The 27,482-nt window shown below is 38.4% G+C and overlaps 1 protein-coding gene and 1 pseudogene across 2 annotated transcripts in view; one reads left to right on the forward strand and one right to left on the reverse strand.

The window, feature by feature from the left end:
* LOC144646161 (ATP-binding cassette sub-family C member 4-like) overlaps window positions 1–27,482 on the forward strand; it is a 31,874-nt gene continuing 4,392 nt past the window's right edge. The window contains exons 1-5 of the mRNA XM_078505699.1: window positions 1–79; window positions 19,559–20,096; window positions 21,678–22,060; window positions 22,801–24,128; window positions 26,460–27,030. Of these exons, the coding sequence (XP_078361825.1) occupies window positions 19,563–20,096; window positions 21,678–22,060; window positions 22,801–24,128; window positions 26,460–27,030 (2,816 nt within the window). The 5' untranslated portion in view covers window positions 1–79; window positions 19,559–19,562. The remainder of the gene's footprint in view (window positions 80–19,558; window positions 20,097–21,677; window positions 22,061–22,800; window positions 24,129–26,459; window positions 27,031–27,482) is intronic.
* The window catches only part of LOC144646231 (transmembrane protein 45B-like), a 113,718-nt pseudogene continuing 104,074 nt past the window's right edge, over window positions 17,839–27,482 (reverse strand). Inside the window, exon 2 of the transcript XR_013569371.1 lies at window positions 17,839–17,859. The product of XR_013569371.1 is annotated as a transmembrane protein 45B-like (transcript). The remainder of the gene's footprint in view (window positions 17,860–27,482) is intronic.

A 27,482-nucleotide genomic window follows, 5' to 3' on the forward strand; every position in this document is an offset into this window, starting at 1 on the left:
TATCACTTCATTTAAATAACCGTCCTCAAGATAGTACGCTGTACGCCAGTACGCTGTGTCATTGCCAGAGAAAAATCAGGTAAGATCAGTTTAAGTCCCAAAGTTAGTTTTCAAATTTGTTTCTGTGCACGGCCTTAACGTGACATATCAGGGCCGACCCACCTGTTAATAATGGGAATCGTGGAAAATTCGAAAACCAATGCGCAATTTTTATTTTGAAAGGTATTTATAAGGTGTCGTTGTTTTCAATTAAATCAGCTTTCATCGTTTACAGTTCTACTCTAGATCGTTGATAGTGTAACCGAAATTTTCTCTAACATCACCTTGCCTTACCTTTATTTAAACACGGTTGTCTTTTTAAAGCTCAGGCAAACTTGTGGGGACGTGTGTTTTCCCGATCGAATTAGAATTTGGCAGAAGAATTTTAACATATGCATGTCTCGCGTTGCCAAAATCTTATAATGATAACGCTGACATATATAAGAAGAGAAGAGAAAGAAAACATTCATCTGTTTCTATTTTATTACATATATGATATGATCATTTATGATCAAGCGGCCACGTTAATTTTGAATTCTTGAAAGGCAACCGCCGTTGTCATGGTCGGAAACTAAATGAATTTGTAAACTTGGCAAGATGAATACAAAATATAATGTCTTTTGAAATAATTTCCTTCATAAAGGCCCGGCCAAACGCACGCGACATTTCAATTTCAATTTTTCTCCCAACATCTCGCAACATTTTTGAATGTGACTCGTGTAGCACCTTTTTTTTCAACTCCTTTTGACCTGGAAGAAAAATTAGGATGAATCCACGTGATGGCGGATTTCCAATAAGATCCGAACTGTACATGTCATGTCTCAAACTGGCCGGTTTTGCTGGATCTGGAGTGAAATAAGCTTTAACCTTCATGGTGGTATTTCAACACAAGGGCCCGTATACGTAGTGTGAACTAAAGGCGTCTAATGATTAAATTATGTTATAGTCTCCTGAGATACCAGAAGAATACCATAAATTAGTTATCGCTCGATCTGTTCCAAGGAAACTAATCTCCAAAACTATCATGTAGAAATTACTTTTAACGGCTGTTTACATTTAAACCAACATGGTTTTGAATTTTCTTACCAAAAGCTACTTTTCTTAAAATTTCTTACTTTTCTTTCCGACTGATATTTCTAGTAATATAATTTTTAGCCCCAGATTATTTTAATTATTTATCGAAAGTTGCAGCTGCAGAAGTTTGCAAGTGTTTACGAGATTAAATTTATTTTGTTTTCCCGGTACCTGTTTTTACGCAGTTATATTTGTATTTTAGCCAAAGTTGCAACCTACGTAGCTCTAGATAATTTCTGGAAGTAGGATAGAACTAGTAGTGCGGGATTTCCTTTTCATATTATTTACAATGTGTCGTTGTCGTTGTAATTTTGGCTAGATACTTTGGGAACAGTGCTTAAAATTGCTAGAAAAAGAACAATTAAACAAGCTTTACCACATTGGAAGGAAGATATGTAAAGCGGCCTTAACACGACAAACTAAAGTTGGCAAACTAAAGTTGGTGTGTGTGAACGACACAATAACAGTTAGCTAACAAGCTGGAAAACTGTTGGTGAGAATAGAGGCAAGTTCTATTTGTCGCCGACAGTTCGCCAACTTGTTTGCCATTGCTGCGTCGTTCACACACGCCAACTTGAGTTTTCCAACACGAGTTGGCCATTAGTTTGTCGTGTGAAGGCCGCTTTAATCATTTTTATAATTACGCGCAAGCGTACTCACGCTAGAGATCTTCTGAGCAAAAATTTCGTTTTAATTACGGCATGGCATTGGTCTGATGGTCGCCTGCAGAAATTGACGGCCCTTTACAAATAGGGGTAGAGAATGGTACCCGGAAAATTGTGGGTCTCCGAATCTTTTGAATTGATCTCGAAACCTCGAAACCTCGAAAGCCTTTGCGATGAGTCACGAAGTCTCGTTTTTGGGTATTTGTCTCAGTCTCGTAGTCTCGAGCTCTTTGCAGCAAGGTCGCGGAGTCTTGGAATTTTTTTTTGGCCAAAGTTCTTGGTAAAAATAAAAACAAAAGAGAATTTAGGAAATGCATTCTAATTTCCAACAAAAGAAATCTTTCTCCCAGCGCCATAGACAAGGATGATAATTTTCCACTTAAGGTATCAGTGTACCCCAAATGACCATCATGCGTTGGAGCTGCCTTACCGTCTGGTAATTAACGCAAACCCCGGCAAAGTATATATTTTCTGAAAGCTTAGGAAATGTAGATTACGGAGATATATTTACTTTAAGTAAAAATATTAATGTTATCCAAAAAGGGCGTGTTATTTCCAAAAGTACAGAGGCTCATAAATCGGGTTCGTTTCCGGACAAATTTGAGTGGGAAAAAGCGATTAGCATCGCTATGTGTTCTTCACACATTTCTCTAAGAAACTGTGTCGGGGAATATTGATTACTTGTCTGGTTTGTTTTTGACACGCAGTTAAACTTTAAGAGTGCAAGGAACAACTATTCTCTGCGTTAAAACAGCCATAACTTTTGAAAGAGGAAAAAAGTTAAAATTCGCCGACACAGTTTTGCTGCTCAATTGTCGGGCAACATTCTTGCCAAATTTCAGCGAAAATTGTTGAAACCCCATTGAAAACGAACTTAAAATGCGCGCCCCTCTCTTCGAAAATTTGTTTACGAGATACGAAAGAAAATGTATTTTGGGGCGTACTTCCGCTTTTATGAGATTAATTACACAAGACGTGTGAAAATGACCACGCGTTGAGCGATACAATGAAGGTTCATTTTACTTTAACAATAGAACTTGTTCAAAGCGGTGTCAAATGTTGCTTCTGGTCGGAAACAGTCTGTTGCATAATTTTATTTATACCGCTCGCTTTATAACAATTTTCGTCTCAGTGCAACAGTTTTAGAAATGTTAAATCTAAAACAAATAAAACGTGGAGTCGCAAGCATCGTAAAGGTCCCAAAGTAAGCCGAGCAACTGGTCGTGATGCCGGGTCGTGGCGTTACCGCTTCAAGCGGCGAAAAATAATTCGCTGACTCGCTATCTACTAGTGCATCTGCCAAATCTTTAGTCTTTTCCCGTTGTTGCAGCATTCTTTGAACATGAGAAAGGAATGGAAAAATTTGTCTTCTTTCACGTCTGAAAACCTATGCATTTTGCCAGCGCAAAACACCCAAAGCATCTCCTCGAAAGAACTGTGATAATCACGCAACGGTAGATCGCTGCGCTTCTTTAGACAGCCTGTTGACAGCTATCAATATCAAATAATTAATGGCAAGAAAAGTTTTTCGCTCATAACTTTGTGTAGAGTCAATCTTTTTCCATGCTCTTTTTTTTGAATGAAAGGTCTTAATGAGATCTACCCGAAAATACCAAAATATATTTTTCTTTAAAATGGTCAATTTTGGGGTACACTGATACCTTAAGGGAGTGAATCAGTTCAAGTTTTTACACTCCTTGAGTCCTTTCTTTTTTTACTTTCCTTCCCCCTTGTAGAATAGAACAAACAGGAAGACAAGTATGTTTTTCTATTTATGAATAAATGTTGCGGTTCAGCGTTCCCTTAAAGGAGAAGTTCACTCCAGAAATCGTATTTTTTTTGTTATCACCAATAAAAAGTTCACATAAAGGTTAGCTACTCACCGAAGTTTCAGCTTCTGAAGTGCATGTTTTCCTAACGAAATTCGTCTTCAAAGAAGCCCAAAATTCGGCTTCGCGAGCCGCCATTTTGAAGCTGAAACTTAGCAGCCTGGCCTCATTCGTGACGTCTTTCCGTCCAAGCGATTTTGCGCGGCTGCCAAGCTTGTTTAGAATTTATAAGCACGAGGTGATGGCTGCTCTAGAACCGTATCGTTTCGAGCCAGAACGTGCTCATAATCCCCGTCAATAGCCACAGTGACAATGATGAAGCAAACGATCAGTTAGGAGGTACATTCTGGCGTACTTGTGAGCGATGTGAAGTCATGCCGACCCAGAGAGAATGTGTTTGTTGCCGAGATGAGCCAAAGTCAGAAACCAAGATGGAAGGTAGAATTTGTATATCAGTGGACGTCGTGTTTGTTGCAAAAGGAAATTAATTTTTAATTGTCAACTGCTTTAAGTGGTTAAAAATAAAGCCGCATACTTGCGTTTTTGGATCTGATTGTGTCTGTTTTTTATTATTTTAATTACTGCTTGGCGGCGTGACACGAAGGAATATCTTGTATCACTGAAAATGAGGACGCTTCGATAGTGTGTTTTAAAAATCGAGCGGTGCTAGGAACTGCGATCGTAGGTTTCCAATAGATATTGTAAGAGATCGTCTTTACCTTAACCGATGCAGAATCGGTGAGAATGTTTTAATATTAACAAACTGACTAGTGCAGGCTTGTCAAATAGCATTATTTATTCGAATTCTATTCCAAATTTTTTTGTGCTTTTAAATATCCCACATCATATTTTTTGAAAACACTTGTATTAAATTATTAGTAGACATAAACGAGTGGCCTAAATTTCAGAAAAAGTTGGTTGCAAAACCAATCTATGGAAAGTCTTACCAATTTGTTGAAGATCAGTTCTTCGCAAGCAAGGGTGCCATTAATGTACGCTCCCCTTCAAACACCAGTACTGCCTGCAAATATTGCCCTGACTTGCAGCTCATGTCCAGGTTTCATTTAGAGTTTTACACAGTTTTTTTTTAGAGTTTTAATGAAGAAATTTTAAAACTAAACCACCCTTTAACTAAGTGATTTAAGTGATGCTGAAAGAAGGAAATTTCCATCCAGTATTTATTAAATTAAATGATTAGAAGGATTGTCTCCATTAGGAGAAATAATGCATTGTGTAACCTGGCCCTTGGTGGTATAAAGTTTGTGGAATTGTCACTCTGTGATACAGTCTGTATGTTCTCTGTTCTCTAGCTTGATCCACAGAAATCATTGCTGCCTGGCTTAAAATTGAAGATTTAACATAACATTAATTAAAGTGATTTACCCTTGAATTAATTTGTTTAAATCTGTGAGTGTGATGCATTCATTTCCTTGAACAGTAGCTACCTTTATCAAATTGTTACAGAAACACAACAGCACTTCAAGGTGCCGTACATGGACTACTAAACATCATTCTTGCATTCGTGGAAAGAATGGTGAGCTCAGCCTACTCGGGTTGCTCAGAACAGAAATTAAAATCTTCTCAAAGCAAAATTAGTTAATTTTTTGCCCTGGAAAAGAGACAGAAAAGTGATAGTAATGTGGGGGAACAATGAAGTTCTGCAAATCAGGTTTTGAAATTTGAAAACCACAGTCCAAATTCTGCCCAATTCCTAGGGAGAAAACTGCTTTTTACATATAGCAATGGCCGACCCAACTTTGCATTGGTTATATTAAGAAGATAACAATGTGGTTCCTTGATATGTGTCTATTTTATTCTGTTGAAAAAGTCTCTCAATTTTAACCCACTGAGTTCAAAGCAGCTTTGAATTATTTCACAAAAAAGAGTTTTAATACTATCTCTATTGCTCTTAGCCATAAGGTCAGCCAGCAGTTTGAAATTATTCTTATGTAATGCACTAGAAGTGACAAGTATTATAACAGGTTCTGCAAATTTATTAGTTTTAATTAAGGGGAAAAGATCATGAAAATAACTAACTTGCAATGAGAATGTAGCTTCACATTTATCTTGGAGCAGAGAATATTACAATTAAATAATATTGATAATGATTGTATATATAAGACAAATAATCAGTAGTACATCTTAGTTTAAGCTTGGATACCATGCACTACAGAAACACGTTATTCTAAGACTGGCTTATGTTATCCACAGATAAATCTAGGGACTATTTAATAAATTAAAACAATGTACAGGGATGTAGCTAAGAAAACACTTAGCCAGCTCATCAACAAAACCAGCTGGCTTTTCTGGCCTTGGCAGCTCTAAAAGTTTACCTAAGTCTTTGTTTTCATGTGAAATTTCAGCCGGTTAAATTAGCTGGGAGCCGGCCCTTAGTGACATGCCTGACTGTAGGGTACATGACCACTGGAGAGTCTTATACATCTCAAATGAAAGTTGGACCTAATAAAAATGATCCTAATTAACCAGCCTTGTTAAAATTATTCGCATGGACCCCATTCAGTAAAATTAAGTGTTTATTTGTAGATTTACTTTTTACAACACTTATACACTTGTGACAGAAGAGGAACCACTTCAGACCCACACTGTAAACTGCAACCCCAACAGCAGCTTCAGTATTGTGAAATTACACACCATCAAAACATATTCACAAGGTATGGTTTTAACGCTGAGTCTACATACATGTTCAACACTTGAGCTGGAGCCACATTTGAAGCTCATCCAAAAAAAATATATTAAAAAAATCTAATTCTGTGACTGGTTTTCTAATGACCAGGAAATCACAGGCTGGAATCTCCTTCCTTCTCTTCCTACCCAGCTTTCCATACACCCACCACATTTCTGACATTTACTGACGGTAAGCAGCATAGCGATATATAGTTGCTGGAGATAACAATGGGCAATTTAGATGTGTAAAATTGTAATGACAATAAGTGTAATATCAATATTTTGCATTTGGATTATATACAAAACAGTTATAATATTGGTAAACTAATAAATTTCATACAAATGTTTTCAAAACATATGATGTGGTATATTTAAAAGCACAAAGAAATTTGGAAATAAATTGCCATAATATTTAAAAACTTTTTTAAATTATAAAAAAAAGATTAAATGAAATTAAAGAGCAAAATTTTAGATTCAGTATAATACAGGCATTTAGTAAATCTAATTTCAATATGCTCAGAACATGTGAAATCCATATATTAAGCTTTTTATACTGAATAGAATTCGAATAAATAATGCCAATTGACAAGCCTGCACTCAGGTCAGTTTGCAAACTCCTACACAAGTCATTACTTTAATTTTTAAACATTCTCACCGACTGTGCATCGGTTAAGGTAAAGACGATCTCTTACAATATCTATTGGAAACCTACGATCGCAGTTCCTAGCACCGCTCGATTTTTAAAACACACTATCGAAGCGTCCTCATTTTCAGTGATACAAGATATTCCTTCGTGTCACGCCGCCAAGCAGTAATTAAAATAATAAAAAACAGACACAATCAGATCCAAAAACGCAAGTATGCGGCTTTATTTTTAACCACTTAAAGCAGTTGACAATTAAAAATTAATTTCCTTTTGCAACAAACACGACGTCCACTGATATACAAATTCTACCTTCCATCTTGGTTTCTGACTTTGGCTCATCTCGGCAACAAACACATTCTCTCTGGGTCGGCATGACTTCACATCGCTCACAAGTACGCCAGAATGTACCTCCTAACTGATCGTTTGCTTCATCATTGTCACTGTGGCTATTGACGGGGATTATGAGCACGTTCTGGCTCGAAACGATACGGTTCTAGAGCAGCCATCACCTCGTGCTTATAAATTCTAAACAAGCTTGGCAGCCGCGCAAAATCGCTTGGACGGAAAGACGTCACGAATGAGGCCAGGCTGCTAAGTTTCAGCTTCAAAATGGCGGCTCGCGAAGCCGAATTTTGGGCTTCTTTGAAGACGAATTTCGTTAGGAAAACATGCACTTCAGAAGCTGAAACTTCGGTGAGTAGCTAACCTTTATGTGAACTTTTTATTGGTGATAACAAAAAAAATACGATTTCTGGAGTGAACTTCTCCTTTAAAGCGGTTTTTGATCACGCGCCTTAACTGCGAACAATTTTTTGAGTCTAATGCTTGCGTGCGCTTTGCGCATGCGCATTAGACTCTTTGTTATATGAAAAAAGCTGTTAGCAATCCCAAGGGAATGGTTCGGGATCGATAATCGTTCGCTGTAATGTAGAAAACAATGATCAGCTGCAAGAACGGACTCCGTACGGACACGCACGATTAGTTTCAATTAAAAACAGCCAATCAGCGACACGTGTTCCCACGCATAATTAAAAGTTCTTTCTCAAGTCACGATTATTCAACACTTGAACAGGACGAAATAATTTTCCAGTTAAGACATTTGTAAGCTTTTTGTGAAAATAAATCTTTGTTTTCAGTTCAGTTAAGCACTTGTGTTTTCGTCTTGCTTAAAAAGCAAGACGTCTTTGAGAAAAAAATATTTCGACGGCGACTCGCGTTTATTTACACAATGCGACCAAATATTTATTTTGTTTTAAAAAATAGAAAACTTTACCTCGTATTTTGTATTTAAGTCATTCGAATTTTGACCAATTTTTTCTTTACAGTGCAAACAAAAACCTTCAAAAATAAAAGATGTACATGGATAAATGTAAATCAAGTTACGCGACTAAATCAAAATGCGTTTGTTTGGCCGCTTTGCAGTATTACACTGTCCCGGCCTTTGCCATACACTGAAATCGAATTTCATGCTTTTACGACTCTCAGAGATCTTAAGTTCTTCTTACAGCTAGAAAAATCATAAAATGGTTACATTGATATGGAAGTGATGATTCGCGAAATTTGTACATCATGATAAACAGTCTTCGCTCCTGTGTATGGTAGCTCGATAATAATTGCCTAGTTTCCAGCGTTCAAAAGGTCATCATTATATTGACGTGAGCATTAACACCCGTTTTTAGGAAAATCTGTCACTAAGTGCTTACAGTACAATGGAGTAACAGTCACTATTTCAAGTGCTTTTATTGCAAAATCTGTTTCAAGAGTCATCATCAAAATGGTGAAAAATCTGAAAGAAAACGATGTGAAGTTCTTCAACCCTTGTTGTAATGAACATGCTTTTTGTAAATCGTCACGCAATCTTGTCCAAATGTTTAATCGTTTCTGCTTTTACGGACAATACGGAAGAAGTAACATCAACTCCTGTTCATACTTTAAATTTTGTGAAGCATATAACATTTATGACTGTTTCGTTTTCATCCATAATCATCCACGATGCCCCTAGCTTGCTATAAGCATTTTAAATTAAACTCACGAACACAAACCTCTAACCAATTTTAACCGGCTTACGAAAACCGCGCAATCTGTATCACTATGCCATACGGCATTAGACTCATGTCACCCTTGGTGACCTATTTTTAAGAGAAGCCGCCTTGTACTGTTCTGCTGGCTCAAACCATCAAGGACTGAGCAGTATGGACGGGGAAACTTCCAAAGAACATCGTTGTAAAGATCATTTCACCGTTCAAATCACCGATTTACGCCGAACAGAACCAGAGAAATTATTGTCGCTACTTGCCGTGACGCTTCCATTGATAAAATGAGATATTTTAAGTAATTTTTCTGATGTAGAAAATTAATTCCACATAAAATTCATAAAATTCGCACCAAACCGAAACCCACACGTGGCATTATCCTGGGCACCAAGCGGGAAAAGAAGCAGAGGACGGCCAAGGGAAACATGGCGGAGAACGGTGGAGAAGGAACGCGCTGAGCTGGGACTAACATCGTGGGCTGCAGCAGCAGCTGTGGCCAAGAATAGGGACAGATGGCGAGCATTGATGTCCGGCCCTATCCCCCACCAGGGGGCAAGTAACTAAGAGAAAAGTAACCCTCAAAATAATTGTTCTCTAAAGTAGTAAAGCACCAAATAAGTAACGAAACTCACTGCAAAGGAAATCATTTTTGTCGGGAGTACCAGATTGAGGGTATCAATGGGGTTAACCGTTAGCCGTAAAACGGTAAAAAATTTAGCCGTTAGGCGTAAAAATTGAAAACTTTTAACCGTTAGCCGTAAAATATGTTAACCGTAAAAAGTCGGTCAGTAATTATAAATAAACCAAACTAGTTCACTGCATCGTCCCAGAATGGCCCTGAGACCTAAAATATGTTTTTCAATAATGGAAATTAATTTTTAACTTTTTAAAACAATGAAATTTAATTTTTAACTTCTGTTAACCGTTATGGAAATAAATTAACTCAAAAAGCCAAAATTTTAACCGTTAACCGTAAAAGCCACCACCCCATTGGGACCCTCCAGATTCAGTCTCCGTCTTGAAGTTGTATATAAACTTAATGTAAATTTATACATGCATGTCTCGGACTCCGATATTGTAACAGCCTTCAACACCCGTGCAAGTATTGGTGTCGGATTTTTAAACAAAGGACTCGATGTCTCAGCTAGTCTTGGACTAACCATTCGCCACCCTAAAAATCAACGTGTATACTTATTACATGGAAAACGGCTTTTTCCACTTGAGTTGCCATATTAAACGCAGAAACAATAAGAACTTAAATAGGAAAGAAATCATAACCGTGACGGTGATTGTATGATGTGTTCTCAATGAGCGCAGATTTTTTCGTTCGTTTTTTCCTTAGTTTCATTCTTGATTGAAAAAATATCTTAAACACCGGAGACAGTGTTTCCAAATATTCAAAAATACTCCGCTACGCGTCGCATTTTCAACTCTGTTCTTGGTGTTTGAAACAATGTATTACTTAAAATACTCATCAACAACTGAATTTTAAAATTACCTTTCGCTTGTGCGATTCGCTTTTTCTCCTGGGTATCACGCTTAAGTTGTCGTGGTCTTATTACGTCGAGCCATGTGTATTAAGAAGTGCAAACTACTAGTTTTTGATCGTTTTCTCACTTTGGAAGCTGTGGTCACCGGATCGCAGCGACAATTGGCGTTGCATATGTTCAATGACTTCACGGCGTCAGTTAGAAGCGGTAATAAACCTGCATAAATTATACCTAAAGGCGCGAGTTAAATACGCTTGATCACTTTTAAATGGGATCAAAGGAGCTTTGTCGAGATATTTTAAGTAATTTTTCTGATGTAGAAAATTAATTCCACATAAAATAATTGTTCTCTAAAGTATTAAAACTACTGTATGGTGCAGAATGCTGGAGGGTTACCCAAAGAGACAGCCAGAGACTCTCAGGTTTCCACACTTCATGCCTGAGAAAGATATGCAGGATATACTGGCCCCAGAAGATCACAAACAAGGAACTCTATCAAAGGACAGGACAACGGGACATCGCCATGGTAATAAAGCAAAGAAGATGGAGGTGGCTAGGGCATGTTATCAGGAAAGACCGAGATAGCATAACACGAACTGCATTAAGATGGACACCGGATAGTGGAAGAAGGAAGAAAGGACGTCCACGGGAGACTTGGAGGAGGACGATCGAGGCAGAAATGAAAACAACAGGGAAGACGTGGAAAGAACTTGAGAAGGTAGCCATGGAAAGGGAGCAATGGAAATCTCTGGTCTCAGCCTTATGTGCCTCCTAGGCGCGAAGAGGATTATGTTATGTTAAAGTAGTAAAACACCAAATAAGTAACAATAAACCGAAAATAAGCAATAATGGTTACGGCTGAGGACATATAAGACAGATTACGAGTGGCAAACTTGAAACTTGTCATGTCCGTGACATAGTTCCTTTAACTTCAGTCGGCTTAGTCTATTTCTTTTCCGATTAAAGGACATGTAGCACGATAACGCGCATAACATTTTGCACAATCGGAAATTATACACCGAATGAAAGAATCCGCAAAACTATAACGAATTTAGGGAACATTTTTTTGTGGGGTAGAGGGAGAAGGGGGTGTTTACAGTGCAACGCGCCTTACCGTGGCCACCCAACAAACTTTATTTACAAGTGTGATCTCGTAATATTATTATTTGTTTGACGCACACGCCCTTGCAAAGTTGGACACGATCAAATAGATAATTGATACATCGTATTTATCAACAAAACGCAGTGAAAACGTAAAATATTACAAGATGACACTTGTAAAAAAGTTTGTGACTGGTCCCTCGGAAACTAGTTAATTTGTTTCCCTCGAATCTGCTTGTTTCCTTCGGCTCCTCCTCGGGAAACATTGCGATTCTCGAGAATCAAAATTAACTGTTTCCCTTGAGACCAGTCATTAAGTGATAATTGTTGTACGGGTAAAATGGAACGTACTCGGCCAACCTTCAGAACGCTGGGCCACGTTAATGACATAATTTATTCGATATACCCCGGTACAAATATTAAAACGCCTCTGACAATCAGAAGATAAACGAAGAGGAATACAACCAAATAGCGCTAACTTGGTTCCTGACCACTTAAAACAAAAGCAGCAAATAGAAGGCTGCGTTATAATATGTAAAGCAATACGTAACCATTGCATCTAAATCACAATTTATTGATCACGTGCACCAGAAATAAATTGAAGTTAATGAACAACTCTTGTTTGAGATTTGTACTGTATGTTCAGTGATTTTCACCTGCAACCTCGCGTGAGCTGAGCCCTAGGAAATCTACATTGTTATTTGACCAATCACATGACACTCTGCCATATTCCTTAGCTCGCATTACATGTGCTGCATTCGCTCTGTTTTTCTGCACGACCAAAGCACAATGCCGCGCAAGTTTTCCTTAAAATTTGAGTAACAGCGCAGTATTTTGAACAAGTTATTTTCACACCGTGTTATCAGTTTCCACACCGTGTTATGAGTTGCAGACGGGAAGTGCTTGAATATCTTTTGTCGACAGAAACGCGGTTGAAGCCCGAATAGGTTCAGTTCCAATGACGCCTTAGCGGACACGAAGTGTAGCGGCTGGCGAACCGTTCAATATTTCAGCGGACCTCGACCGGCCACTTTCAGACATGAAATGTACAGTTTGGGTCTTATTGGAATCAGCCATCACGTGGATTCATCCTTATTTTCATTCCAGATCAAAAATAATTGAAAAAGAACGTGCTACATAAGCAACGGAAAATGACGGTTTGGGGTCTTGTGTTGAAAAACCATCTATAAGATTAAAGCTTATTTTCTCACCAGATCCATCAAAAACCGGCCACTTTCAGACATGAAATGTACAGTTTGGGAAATCCGCCATCAAGTAGTTTAATCCTGATTTTCATTCTAGATCAAAAAAAAGATTGAAAAAGAGAGTGCTACATAAGCCACGGAAAATGACGATTTTGGGCCCTTGTATTGAAATACCACCCGGAAGGTAAAAGCTTATTTTCACTCCAGATGCAGCAAAAACCGGCCAGTTTCAGACTTGAAATGTACAGTTTGGGTCTTATTGGAAATCCACAATCACGTGGATTCATCCTAATTTTCATTCCAGTTAAAAAAATCGAAAAAGAAATTGCTACATAAGCCACTGAAAATTACGATTCTGTGCCCTTGTGTTGAAATACCACCATGAAGATTAAAGCTTATTTTCACTCCAGATCCAGCAATAACCGGCCAGTTTCAGACATGAAATGTACAGTTTGGGTCTTACTGGAAATCCGCCATCACGTGGATTCATCCTTATTTTCATTCCAGGTCAAACAGAGTTGAAAAAAGAAAGTGTTACATAAGCCACGGAAAATGAAGATTTGGGGCCCTTGTGTTGAATACCACCATGAAGATTAAAGCTTATTTTTACTCCAGATCCAGCAAAAATCGGCCAGTTTCAGATTTAAAAATGTACAGTTAGGCTTTATTGGAAATCCGCCATCACGTGGATTAATCCTAATTTTCATTCCTGGTCGAAAGGAATTGAAAAAGTAATTGACACATAAGCCACGGAAAATGACGATTTCGGGCCCTTTTGTTGAAATACCACCACGAAGATTTAAGCTTATTTCATTCCAGATCAAGCAAAACCTGCCAGCTTGAGACTTGAAATCTACAGCTTGGGTCTTATTGGAAATCCACAATCACGTGGATTCATCCTAATTTTCGTTCCAGTTAAAAAATCGAAAAAGAAAGTGCTACATAAGCCACTGAAAATGACAAATTTGGGCCCTTGTGTTGAAATACCACCACGAAGATTAATGCTTATTTTCACGCCAGATCCAGCAAAACCGGCCAGTTTGACAGTTGAAATGTACAGTTTGGATCATTTTGGTAATCCGCCATCACGTGGATTCCTCTTAATTTTAATTCCAGATCAAAAAGAATTGAAAAAGAAAGTGCAACATAAGCCACGAAAAATGGCAATTTCCACCATTGTGTTGATATACCAACACGAAGATTAAAACTAATTTTTACTCCAGATCCAGCACAACCGGCCAACTTGAGAACTGAAACTGACATATTAGTTTTTGTTCAAAATATGCCATCACGTGAATTCATCCTAATTTTCATTCCAGGTCAAAAAGAATTGGAAAAGGAAAGTGCTACTTTTCCCACGGAAAATGACGATTTTCGGCCCTTTTGTAAATACAACCACGAAGTTTAATGTTTATGGTCTCTTTTGAAATCCGCCATCACGTGGATTCATCCTTATTTTCATTCCAGGCAAAATTAATTAAAAAGGACAGTGCTACATAAGCCACGGAAAGTGACGATTTTTGGCCCTTGTGTTGAAATACCACCATGAAGATTAAAACTTATTTGCACCCCAGATCCAGCAAAAGCCGGCCAGTTTGAGACATGAAATGTACAGTTGGGTCTCATTGGAAATCTGCCATCACGTGGACTCATCCTAAATTTCATTCCAGGCAAAAGGTGGTATATAAGCCACGGAAAATGACGATTTTGGGCCTTTGTGTTGAAATGCCACCATGAAGATTAAACCTAATTCGCATTTATTATAAAGTACGCGTGTTCTCATGCAGTGGAATAATGAGTCGTCTCAAGGTAAATTTTTCTTTTCTCAAAACTTTTCCGCTAGTTCGAATCGGCTCTTACTCTGCATATTTATAAACCAACGCAACAAAAACGTTAACAAAATAGCCGTTGACAACAATTTTGCCAGTCTTGCAGACAATAAATTTCAGAAACATCATTTAACATTTTTTATGATTTAACTTACATTTGACTACTTTCTCGTGTGTTGTAATCTATAAATCTTTTAAGGTTTACATTCGAAGGTAGGAAAGCACTATTTGAGAAAAGTAGGATAAAATATGTGCTGTTTATGGTAAAACTGCAAGTGAGCTTTTGTAAACATACGAAACGTTTGGAAATTTCTCCAACGAGCGTTCCAATAATCGATCCATCGCAAATCACAGCATGTCAATAGTGATGACAACTCGAGCAAACCGCAAAGACGCCGCCTGCAAGCAATCATGATCGGCCGTTTTGCCGCCTTTCAGCCAATGGGAATTTTCCATTTCTGGATAAACGGGAATTTCAAAATTTCCAAAGATGTCTACAGCCCCTCTATTTTTTTTGGCTCCCCGCCCCACGCCCCCTTGCTTCTTCCGTTTTACGCTGGCTTCAGTTCTCTTGCCGTTCTCACCGCGCGCTCATCGATCGAAAAAACACGAAAAAATAGAGGGCTGTGTCTAGATCTGGAGTGAAAATAGTTTTAGAATTTGTTACCGCATGGTACTGCATTTTTGATGTTTGCCCAAGACGGTCGTGCTGATAAATGTACAGGAATGCCAGAAGCACGTGCAAAGCTATTGTAATATTTTCACCTTTGTTCTCTTTAAGATGTCTCTGACTTGTCGCGACAATTTTGTTTTCGTCAAAAATTCATCACATTTCGAACTTGTCCGCGAGTGGGAATCGGCCCTTAGAAAAATTTTACACATGGGTTTAAAATCGTTCTCAAACTCATTAATAATTCATGACGTTATAAGCCAACCAGAGCGCCCCATTCGGGTCAGGTGGATGAGTTGGAAACTCAATGAAACACCAGTTGAAAATCACTAGTGTTTCATCACGTTTTCATCACTAGTGTTTCATCACGTTTTCATCACTAGTGAAAAAATTGTTCTTAATCTGCATATTCATATATTACTCAAACACAGCTTTACATGAATCATTAATTTTTAATAAACAATGACCAGGAAAAACATTTCAAATTACAAACTGACAAGCCTAAGTCATTTGAAATTAAAGTTTACAGTACATTTCTTAAAGTCGCCAAAACAGACTGGCATAGTATCCATATCCACATTCTGAGAAACTTTTTCTACCTTCCGTGACACGGACTCACTGCTGGAATCGACACTAATTGTCGCACTTACTAGCTAGCCTAGTGTAAGCGGCTGAACTTTGTGCAATTCATACTCTTTAAAAACTCCACCAACCTCGAGTATTGGAACATTGACACTTCGCACTCGTTGCCAATCCTCAAAAATCCCTATTGCCCACTTATTTTTATATCTGGTAGACTTCGGTACTGCTCTCTCTACGCAAAGTTCTTCTTCCTCGATTGTTTTCGGGGAGCGAAACCTTCCTTCGGCCATGGCAAAAACAATATGTAAATCCCTTCAAGTTCACAACGCTTTTAGAATACAAATTTGGTGCAACGCGAAACTATTGGATAATTAAAAACAAAAGCTCACAAATACAATGAATGCCGACTGAATACAACAAATCACACATACAAGGCATTTTAAAGAAAAATGGGAAAAAATACGACACTGCATAATTTTGTATTGTTTCTTTAGAGAAGTCATTTCAAAAACTCGTGCATCGTGTTTCATCACGATTTCCAAACACTCGAAAACAGATGAAAGCACTCGGCCGAAGCGGCCTCGTGCTTTCATCTGTTTTCTCGTGTTTGGAAATCGTGATGAAACACTCGCACTCGTTTTTGAAATAGTACTTTCCAAACAGGTGGTTTCAACTTGTTTTTCAATGGTTTCTAAACTCATCCACCTGACCAGAATGGGCGTTCTGGAAGGCCAATGCCAATTTGAAGTATTAATGAGTTTGAGAATTATAATTACCACGTCTAGCTTTTATAAACCAACAAGGTTAAATGATTAGAAATACTGTTGTTGGTAACTTATTGTATGGTAAGCTGTGTGCTAGTCATCAATTGTTATTATCAAACGTAATTAATTCCTGTGCCTTTCATTTTTCCTTTGAACATTTTATCGAACAACTGGTTCTGTTCCTCAGTTAAGTACGGTTTCCATCCTCCTATTTGCCCCTTTCGAATGAAGCCATCACCCTTCATTCCTTCAAACCAACTGTAATTTGTGTGTTCAGACTTCTTCATGGCTTCAAATGAGGTTTGTTGGACGATGAGGTTACATGTTTCTGGGGCGAGTTCTTTACCAATGAACTTGGCGATCTTTTCGACACTATCTCTTGGATTCTTAAGAGGAAATAAAACATCCAATTATTAACCCTTTTCGGACGAGTGGGGTCGAATTCGACCCCTTCAGAGTCAAAACATTTTCCTCTCCCCTATACAGGTTTTTTTTGCTTGTATGAGGCTGCAGTGAAGGGGAAAACTATACAGCGGTTATCCAATTACATAAACATGGCGTCGGCCATTTTGCTTTCAAGAAAATGTCCAATTTCTCTTCGGTTTCGTCGCTCCACGTTTGTTTACAACTGTAGAAAGTCATGACGCCAGATTATTTCAATACTGATCAAGCTTTAGAAATGATTTTACGGGCTGGAAGTGATCTTGAGGACGAAGAAAATGCAGAAGACGATTTTGACGATCGTGGAAACTGTTTCTGGAACGTTGTTCATTTCTTTTGTGAGAAGGAAGTTTTTCTGAAGGATCGATTCAACCTTTGCCGCCATGTTGCAGGCCTTCGCTGCTAGAAGAGTAGATAGAGCTAAAAATTTATTGTTTGTTTTCTTTAATTTCGTAGACGAAATTTAAGAATCGTTGTCCAAACCTAAAAGTTATGATTTTAATTTGCATATTCGCATAAATTATGTATGTTTATTGGTTACCATGGAGATGGATATTAATTATTTGTTTATGTTTTGGATCAAACAATGTTTAAAATTTCATAAGCTTTCTAACCATATATAACATGTGTATTTTACTGTAAATAGCACTCCTTGATAAAAGCCTTTTGTTTGATAGCCCTGTGAACAATTTTATGTATAAAAAATATTCACCCCCGGGTGTGCTATCTTATACCCCCATCCCACCCATCTGGACGTTAGGTGTATGTTTTATTTTTTAATTTACCCGGGTCAGTGTGGACGGGGCCTTAACGTTTGCAAAGAAATTATATCTATGGATCTAAATTATAAACCATAGCTTCAATGCAATGTAGATCAAATTCCACATAAAAGGTTTGGCTCACATTTAAATGTGTCCTCAAATAAACCTTAAGTTGCGCAACATCATAATTGCAAACAAAATGCTGACGTTGCTTATTGTGGTCTATATGATCAAAACAAAATCCAAAATTACAATTTTTATTCAATAAGCTTTCAGAAAATATATACTTTATTGGGGTTATCATTGATGGTTTGCACACAATTTGACTCGGAACAAAAACGCCAATTTCCTTCCGTGATACCTTAAGGAAAATTCTTTTTGTTGTAGTAATGTAATGTACCAGGCTTAAGATTTTTAACTGTTGCAGATGCCCTTTAATACAACACTTAAAAGTATTATTATTTTCAGTGACTCCCCTTTACAGACCATTTGTTTGGCCGCCCCCTCCCCTCGTTGAAGTCATATTTTTTTTAATAGGACCCCCTCAAAGGAAAGGAGACCTTGATCAAGTACAGGTGTATTAGCCTATTTCACCACTAGTTTTATAATATATAATAATATAATAAAAAGTATTTTTATAGCGCCAAAATCCACTAATTGCTCATGGCGCTTTACAATAAAAAAATATTAATAAAATGATGTTAAAAAGTTAAAAACTCTAAATATTTTAAAAACGGATATTCACAAATATAAGTTCAAATGTACCTAAAAAAATAATAATAATTAAAAAGCCTGTTTAAAAAGGTACGTTTTTAAATGTCTTTTAAAAATGTCAATAGAAGGACTTAATCTAAGTTCAAGTGGGATTGTGTTCCACAGCCTTGGGGCTGCCACGGCAAACGCTCGCTCTCCATATGTTTTTAATTTTGCTTTGGGGGTCGCCAGAAGGTGCTGTGTAGATGATCTTAAAAATCTCCAAGAGGTGTGATAGTAAAGTAACTCTTGTATGTAGCAAGGCGCTGCCCCATGGAGAGCTTTGTAGACTAGTAAGAGAATTTTGTAAATTATACGATAGCGGACAGGTAGCCAGTGTAGCTTCTTAAGCACAGGGGTAATATGATCGAATTTCCTAGTATGTGTAATAATTCGAGCTGCCGTATTTTGAACGGATTGTAATCTTGAAAGTAGATGCTGTGGAAGACCATAAAGCAGTGAGTTGCAGTTATCCAACTTCGAAGTAATAAAGGCATGAATGTACTTTCTAATTTTGGCTAGATTCCTTATATGGTTTTGCACCAAAAACTGATGCACCAAAAACTGCATTCCTTATATGGTTTTGCACCAAAAACTGATCATGTTTTTTTCGGCTAGTACTGTCAGAATGCAGTCAGTATTCGCTGACGTGCACACTGATGACGTCACAAGTGGGTGAATGACCAATGCTCCAAATTCCGAAAAATTCCGGATTTAGCATAATAAGGGTTAAGAATATTAATCAAGGGAGGGTGAAGTGTTGGAAGCAAAGGAGCGGCTTGGATAACGCTTAAAAACGCATTCCATGAGAAGAAGGATTTTGAAAGCAATAGCATGTTGAACACAATAAATGGGGAAAATACATTTGTTCAGAAGAGAGCCCCAAACCAGGAGAATGTATTTAATCGTTATCTAATTTCAGCTTATTTGACTATAAATTTATAACAGTTTTTTACCGTATCGTACATTTCCGAAATTCAACTGTTTCTAGGGTCATGGCAAGAAATGGATACAAGAGGATCACCACCGAGGGCGAGAAAGAAAACGTCAGCTTTTTGTCTCTTCTTTTCTTTCAATGGATGAATAGTGTTTTCAAGACAGGCAATGAGCGAGCTTTAGAGGAAAATGACTTCTTACCACTTTCAGAAGAAAACGTTACCTGTACATTGACAAAGCTGCTTCAAACAAATTGGAGCAAGGAAAGCACAAAATGCAAAGGAAATGGCAAGAGGCCGAAACTTTGGAAAAGCGTCCTAAAGATGCTCTCTGTTAAGGAAGGCATGATAATCCTCTTCACAGGCGTTTTACGTGTAGTCGCTGGCCTTCTTCAACCACTGTTCCTTGGATATTTGATTTCTTCACTAATATCAAGTCCTGAACCACATGAAAATTATTATGTCTATGGTTGTGCATTATCTATGGGAGTCAGCGCTTTGATCTGTTGCCTCAGTATGCATCACTTTTACTACACATGTGAACTGCTGAGTATCAGAATTAGAAGCTCCCTAAAAGGTCTAGTTTACCTCAAGGTAAGTCCAATTGAACTTTAGATTCCCGGCCTAACATTTACCACTTACCTCTACCTGCCAATGGCGATATGATCATAGATAGCCTTGCATTTATTACTATCAGAAAGTTAACGAATAGTTTTTCCTTTCGATTATTTCTGTTTTAATTTATAGCATAGCTAGAAGAGCCGCGCAGTCTAATGACTCTAATTCAGTTATTATACGAAAGCATGCACCATAATATGATAGTGCGAACAAATCGCTTTGCCAGATTTTTTTTCTCGCGAAGCTCTTTTTTTCAAGAACAATGCTGTTTATCAACTGGTTCGTGCTTAAGCGTGCACTTTCGAGTTATGGTACACGCAGAAAATTTGAAAAGCGCGAAAGAATTGCCTCGATCAACATAGTCCAGTCCCTGAACTCTCTCTTCCGCGCACCCTTTATAGGGGTTGAACCCAGGCGCGCAAAAAGATAGTCCAGGATAACTTGCATGCGCATGCTCAGAACGAACAAATCAGAAGCGAGGAGTGTGGCGTCACTTGCTCGGGACGCGCGCGCTTGGTGTAAAATGTTCGCTCAAATGACAAATTCAACTACGCAGCAAAGCGCGCGAATAAATGCAAGAAAAAAATTTTGCTCGATTGCATCCAAAACCAATTCAATAAACAGCTACAAAATACAAGGTTTAGTTGACGGATAGCGATTTTTGTTTTGGCCGTTAGATTTTAGTAGACAATGACTGAAAAGCTAGGCTTTTTTAAAGTTATTGCGGTGATCTTGCTTTAGAGTACATGGTCGCGTAGTTGAACTCGTAATCTGTGCGCGCGCGTTTTCAAAAGTGCTTCCAAATATGGTTTTCCCCCGATTTCGGGGGAAAAAACTGGCGCATGCGCATGCAAGTTATCCTGGACTCTCTCTTCGCACGCCTGGGTTCAGCCCCTATAAAAATAGCGCGGAAGAGAGAGTCCAGGGACTGGACTACGATCAACATAACTAAACTCTAGCTTCTAAAGTGTTTCCTAAAAATGTCTTTTACTAAAAAATAAGAAATGGACTCACCACTTCCATTTTACTATTTTTTCTGTGCAACATTTTTTTACCTTTTTTCTGTGTTCTGCAAAAACAATATACAAGAGACAGAGTTGGAATTATTTAAATTATTAGTCCTACTTGCTTGCTTCTTGCTGGCAGCGAACGAAACGTAATCCATTTTGACATGCGCTTTGCACGCATAAATCTATTTTGGCCTCACGCATCGCGTTCACATAAACAACTTAGGGTATGAATGAAACCCTAGAGCGCTTCGCTCTAACAAACCACTGTGCTCGCTTAGAGAGAACTTAAATCTCTCTTTGAAGCGAACGACTCGGAGCAAGTCAAGGGGAGGTGCTTTATGCTACGGAAACCGGGATAAGCTCCGGTCTGATGGGCCACTAGGCTCGTTCAGACTTTACAATTTAACCTGTGATAACGCGTTTGAAAAAAGAACGCTTCGCAAATTAAGGCTAGCTTAAAAATGTGTCACACAATAATACATTAGCCATGCTTATTTCGAGCAAGCAAGTACAATTTGGAATTCCGTGATGTTTTTTTTTCTTTCAGACGCTTGACATCAGCAAGCATGTGCTGTCAAAGTTTACAACAGGTCAAGTGATTGACCTGGTATCAAACGATGTTCAGCGACTAGACGAAACAACTGTGATGTGTTTCGTCACGGCAGCTTTTACTCCTTTTGTACTCGTAGTAATTATGGCTTTGCTTCTGGTTTTTGTTGGCTGGCAAGCTGTTATGGGAGTAACTTTCTTCGTTTTTGTTGTTCCTTATTTTGTCGTGCTATCTTATCTTGGTGGTAAACTGCGCAAGCGCACAGCTGCAGAATCCGACCGGCGCATCTCCTTAATGAACGAAGTGGTTTCTGGGATTCGCGCCATCAAAACGCATGCGTGGGAAGATGAATACGGAAAAAAGATAAAAAATGCACGAAGGTAGGATGAAATATATCGTAGCTACATTTTACCGACTATACATATACCCTGATTCAAGACGTTTTCTTCTCTTTTTTCCTTTTTAATTAATATGTTGACGTTACTTATATTAAAGCAAAAAATGTTTTTGGAAACGCCAGACGGTCTGATGATGAGTGAGAACTTTGTAAGGGATGTGAAAAGTCGCAAAATCTTCAAACCAGTTTACTTTTTAGTTTTCATTGTACCATATTACTTAGCCTGGTAATCTGACACAAAAGTAATAAAAATAAAACTGGTTTTAAACAAACTTAACTCAGATTTCGAGTTAGTTTCGTCTGCCAATCAGATTAATCGGAGAGAAATCGAAAATCGCTCGCTCCCATGGTCTTTCCAAAATGGCGGACACCGTTAGAAGTCTTTGCAAATCTTTGAACAGGAAAACCCTTTACATGTGTTGAATTTTTTCATCTATTAGCCGGTGAGTTTACAGGGAGAAGACAGTGGAGTTGAGTAGGATGAGTGGATAAAGGAGTGAAAATAGTGGCCGCTTACGAGAACCGTTCTCGTAAGCGGCCAGCTCCAGTTACGGACACTTTTTTCGCGTCCCGAGGGTGTCCGCTTACGAGAGCTTCGACTGTAGTTTATATTTTTTTATCTTGTTTTACGAGAACTTGCAGAAAGTACTACTTTTCTTTGAAGAAATAAATCCCATGTTGTTGCCTAAAAGCATCCTTTTAAAACTCTTTATTTGTCGGCAGAGATGAAATCAACATCATTCGTAAGAAGAGCGCCGTTCTGTCTGGAGTTGCCGGGTTAGAGTACGCTTCAACACCAATTGCGGCCCTGGTGTCAGTCATTACTCTTGTTCTAACTGGTCAGCCCCTCACACCTGTTAATGTTTTTATGCTGCTCTCTTTTATCACTATAGCAAGAGAATTCACTTTTTTAAACCTGGCCAACGGATTGCTGACAACATACGAAGCTTATGCCTCGCTCGGCCGTATAGAAACATTTCTATTTTTAGAAAATCTCAGTGATCAGTCTACGGAAGATAAACGCAACATGAAAAGCAACTCAGAAAAACTAAAGAGCAGTCTTACAGACCATCACGAAAAAGAGGAGGTAGCTGTTGCTGATAAGCCAGTAAACAATTTGGACACGCCGGCCACTTTATGTGTGTCGGGTATGACGTATAAACAAATCAAGCGAGAAGATGAATTCATTCTGCAAGATATCGAATTTACCACACCGCCAGGAACTTTGACCGTTATCACCGGACCAGTGGGAAGTGGAAAATCTACTCTTTTATCAGCTATCGCCGGCGAAATCTCCGACACAAGTGGAACCATAACCTGCCAAGAAAGCCTTGTTTATGTGCCTCAGATACCTTGGGTATTTTCTGGAACAATAAGAGACAATATTTTGTTTGGACAGCCATACGATGAACTCAAATACACAAGGATTACCGAAGCATGCGCCCTAACGGAAGACATACAGCAGTTTCCCGACAATGACCAAACGATTGTGGGAGAACGCGGTGTTGTTTTAAGTGGTGGTCAGCAGGCTAGAGTAAGCTTAGCACGGGCAGTCTATGCCGATGCAGGCATTTACTTATTAGACAACCCTCTAAGTGCTGTTGACTTCAAAGTTGGCCAGCATATCTTTGAAAAATGCATCAAAGACCTACTGGGAGATAAAACCCGAGTATTAACCACCCATCAAGAACAGCACATGAAAGAAGCCGATGAAGTGATTGTGCTGTACAAGGGACGCGTTTTGGGAAAAGGAAGTTTTAATGAGTTGCAAGAACAAGGCTTTCTAAATACAACAATTGACCGGTTCTATAAGAAAGTTCTGACAGACAACAAGGCAGATAAAGACTTTTCTGGGGAGGTTGAAGAGGAAAACGAAAATGCTGAAAGTGGTAAAACAGTGGCATCAACCAAGCAATACAAAGGCCTAAACAAATCTCAAGAAGATCGCTCAATCGGGGTGGTGTCCTCTAAGCTATACTGGGACTACTTCAGAAGTGGGATGCATCCGTTGGCAATCTTTGCCGTAGTTTGCTTGTGTCTCATTGCTCAAGGTAAGGTGGCCTTCAAATGTTCTGATGTCGAGATCTTTTTCTAAGGCAAAAGGTTTCTCATCCGCAGTCACAAAAACGTAGCATTGCTTTTTTACACCATTAAGAAGAACAACAGCAGCGCAAAGGCTCCACAATTATAAAGAAATGCTAAAAGCAACTGACAGTATTTTTCCAATCCCATCTTTTCCTGCTACGTACGTTTGGGCTGGTTCGTAATCGTTTCCGGTATTCCCCTCTTTGATATTCTCTCGCAGCTCCACCGATAATGTTGAACAAAATTGAGATCGCCGTGGCGTAAAAACATTGTAAAAGGTTTCTTTTGCTGATTAGACAGAATTATACGTAAAAAAGAAAAGGCTTTTGTCGGAAAATATTTAAGATATTAGCCTCAAACAGTCAGTTCATGGAATTTAACATTTTTGAGTCTAATGCTTGCGTGCGCTTTGCGCATGCGCATTAGACTCTTTGTTATATGAAAAAAGCTGTTAGCAATCCCAAGGGAATGGTTCGGGATCGATAATCGTTCGCTGTAATGTAGAAAACAATGATCGGACTCCGTACGGACACGCACGATTAGTTTCAATTAAAAACAGCCAATCAGCGACACGTGTTCCCACGCATAATTAAAAGTTCTTCTCAAGTCACGATTATCACACTTGAACAGGACGAAATAATTTTCCAAAGACATTTATTTTTGTGAAAATAAATCTTTTTTCAGTTCATACACTTTTTTCGTCTTGCTTAAAAAGCAAGACGTCTTTGAGAAAAAATATTTGCGGCGACTCGCGTTTATTTACACAATGCGACCAAATGTTTATTTTTTTTAAAAAATAGAAAACTTTACCTCGTATTTTTATTTAATCACGATTTTGACCAATTTTTTCTTTACAGTGCAAACAAAAACCTTCAAAAATAAAAGATTACATGGATAAATGTAAATCAAGTTACGCGACTAAATCAAAATGCGTTTTTTGGCCGCTTTGCAGTATTACACTGTCCCGGCCTTTGCCATACATGAAATGATTCATCTTTACGACTCTCAGAGATCTTAAGTTCTTCTTACAGCTAGAAAAATCATAAAATGGTTACATGATATGGAAGTGATGATTGGAATTGTACATATGATAAAGTCTTCGCTCCTGTGTATGGTAGCGATAATTTCTAGTTTCCAGCGTAAAGTATATAATGACGTAGCACCAAATCTCACTAGTGCTTAGTATTATATTTTTTAAAATTATCATAAAAGTGAAAAATCTGGAAAACGATTGAAGTTCTTCAACCCTTTTGTAATGAACATGCTTTTTGTAAATCGTCACGCAATCTTGTCCAAATGTTTAATCGTTTCTGCTTTTACGGACAATACGGAAGAAGTAACATCAACTCCTGTTCATACTTTAAATTTTGTGAAGCATATAAATTTATGTCTGTTTCGTTTTCATCCATAATCATCCACGATGCCCCTAGCTTGCTATAAGCATTTTAAATTAAACTCCCGAACACAAACCTCTAACCAATTTTAACCGGCTTACGAAAACCGCGCAATCTGTATCACTATGCCATACGGCATTAGACTCATGTCACCCTTGGTGACCTATTTTTTACCTTGCCATAGCAACAAATTTTAACTTTAACGTCAGTTAGATCGGTCGCATCCTTGGAGAGGCAGGGGCGCTAGGTTTACCTCGTGTATCCCCGACTAACTGTCGTTGCATGGGTTCCCGAGAATGGATCGGTCTCTGTTACCTTATAAAACCTTTACTGGCATATAGTGAATGTTTTTTGAGCCTCACCATTGGGCGAGCTGTAATAGAATACCAAAGACGGGAAGGTCTAAACAATTTGCAATCTCGGAGACCCAGGAGCAGTTGCCCAGGGGAAAAACAAAGCAAACCCGCAAAATTAAGAGCGGCGAAAGTTTTTAAGAAAAGATAAACTTTTGAACCTTATATTTCGTAGGAACGTTGCCATAGGCATTGCAATTTTTTCACCTGCCGAATTCTGAGTGTTGGATAAAAATAGATAAAAATCGCAGTCATGGATTTCCAAGACATTGCGGTGTCAATATAGTTTTGTTGCGATTATTTTTGCCAGTCTAGCTTGGAGATCGATTTGTTAAAACACATGCGCCTCTGTCTTGCCATTACTAAATAAGTAAGCGTAAACTTTAACTACTAGTCTTTACATTGTTTATAGTGAGTTTTTTATAAACAATTAAAGAAAGAGCGCAGAAGGGTGGTAGATACCTAAAACGAAAAAAATGACGTTAGCACATATGCGCATTTTTGTTCCCGTGGACCTCTCTTATTATGTTACCTCTCTTTTTTTTCTCAGCAATGATAGTTGCTCCTGACGTGTGGCTCTCATTTTTGACAAAGCAACTCCCAGAAGATCAGAAAGACAACACAAACCTGACTATCTTTGCCTGTCTAGTCGGTGGATCCTTTGTGTTTTGCATCATTCGAGCGTTTGTTTTCCTTCTAGTTTCTCTAAGATGTTCTGAGCGTCTTCATGATAAAATGGTGATGGCTGTTCTAAAATGCCCGGTTTTATTCTTTGATTCAAACCCTGTGGGAAGAATCATGAATCGGTTCTCTAAAGACGTAGGCTGCATGGACGAGGTGTTACCCAACATGTTTCTCAAAGCAATCCAGATGGATTTGCTGGTGTTAACATCAGTTCTTGTTCCAACTGTCACAAATCCTTGGCTTCTGTTTGTGGTCTTTCCGATGACTGTGGTAGTCGTGTTCATTTCGAGGTATTACTTGAAGACATCGAGAGAGCTAAAAAGGCTAGAGTCCATATGCCGTAGTCCAGTCTTCTCTCACATTTCGGAGACCGTGAACGGACTGGACACCATTCGGACAAGAGGCAGGCAAAGAGATTTCGTGGATCAGTTTTGCAGGTATATTAAATCAGCCTGCGATACAGTATTTGTCATTGCATCCAAAAGAGGATAGATTTTTTTTTTTTTTTTTTTTTTTTTTTTTTTTTTTTTTGATAGAACGCTTGTTAGCAAAGAGTAGGAGTAATGCCAAAAAGAAATGAGCAATGTCTTGACTGAAAGCGGTATAATATAAGTTTCTTCCAAGAATATTCACCAAAAACGAAAAAAGCTCCATCAAGCTGAGCTCTCCCACTTTTAAGAACCCTTGCTCAACCCACTCCCCCCCCCCCCCCGTCCCCCGGCCAAAAAAAAAATAAGAAGTCCCCCGGGACTGTCTTACTCGAATAAAAAAAACATAATAAACAAACAAAACAAAACACAAAATGAAGCAAAATAATGTTTCATCTAAACCATATATCAAACACTTATCTCAATTCATCCCGTCTGACAAGATTAAATAAAATTGGTTT

The sequence above is a fragment of the Oculina patagonica genome, chromosome 3, assembly GCF_052425735.1.
Source record: "Oculina patagonica isolate OP01 chromosome 3, crgOcupat, whole genome shotgun sequence".
NCBI lineage: Eukaryota > Metazoa > Cnidaria > Anthozoa > Scleractinia > Oculinidae > Oculina > Oculina patagonica.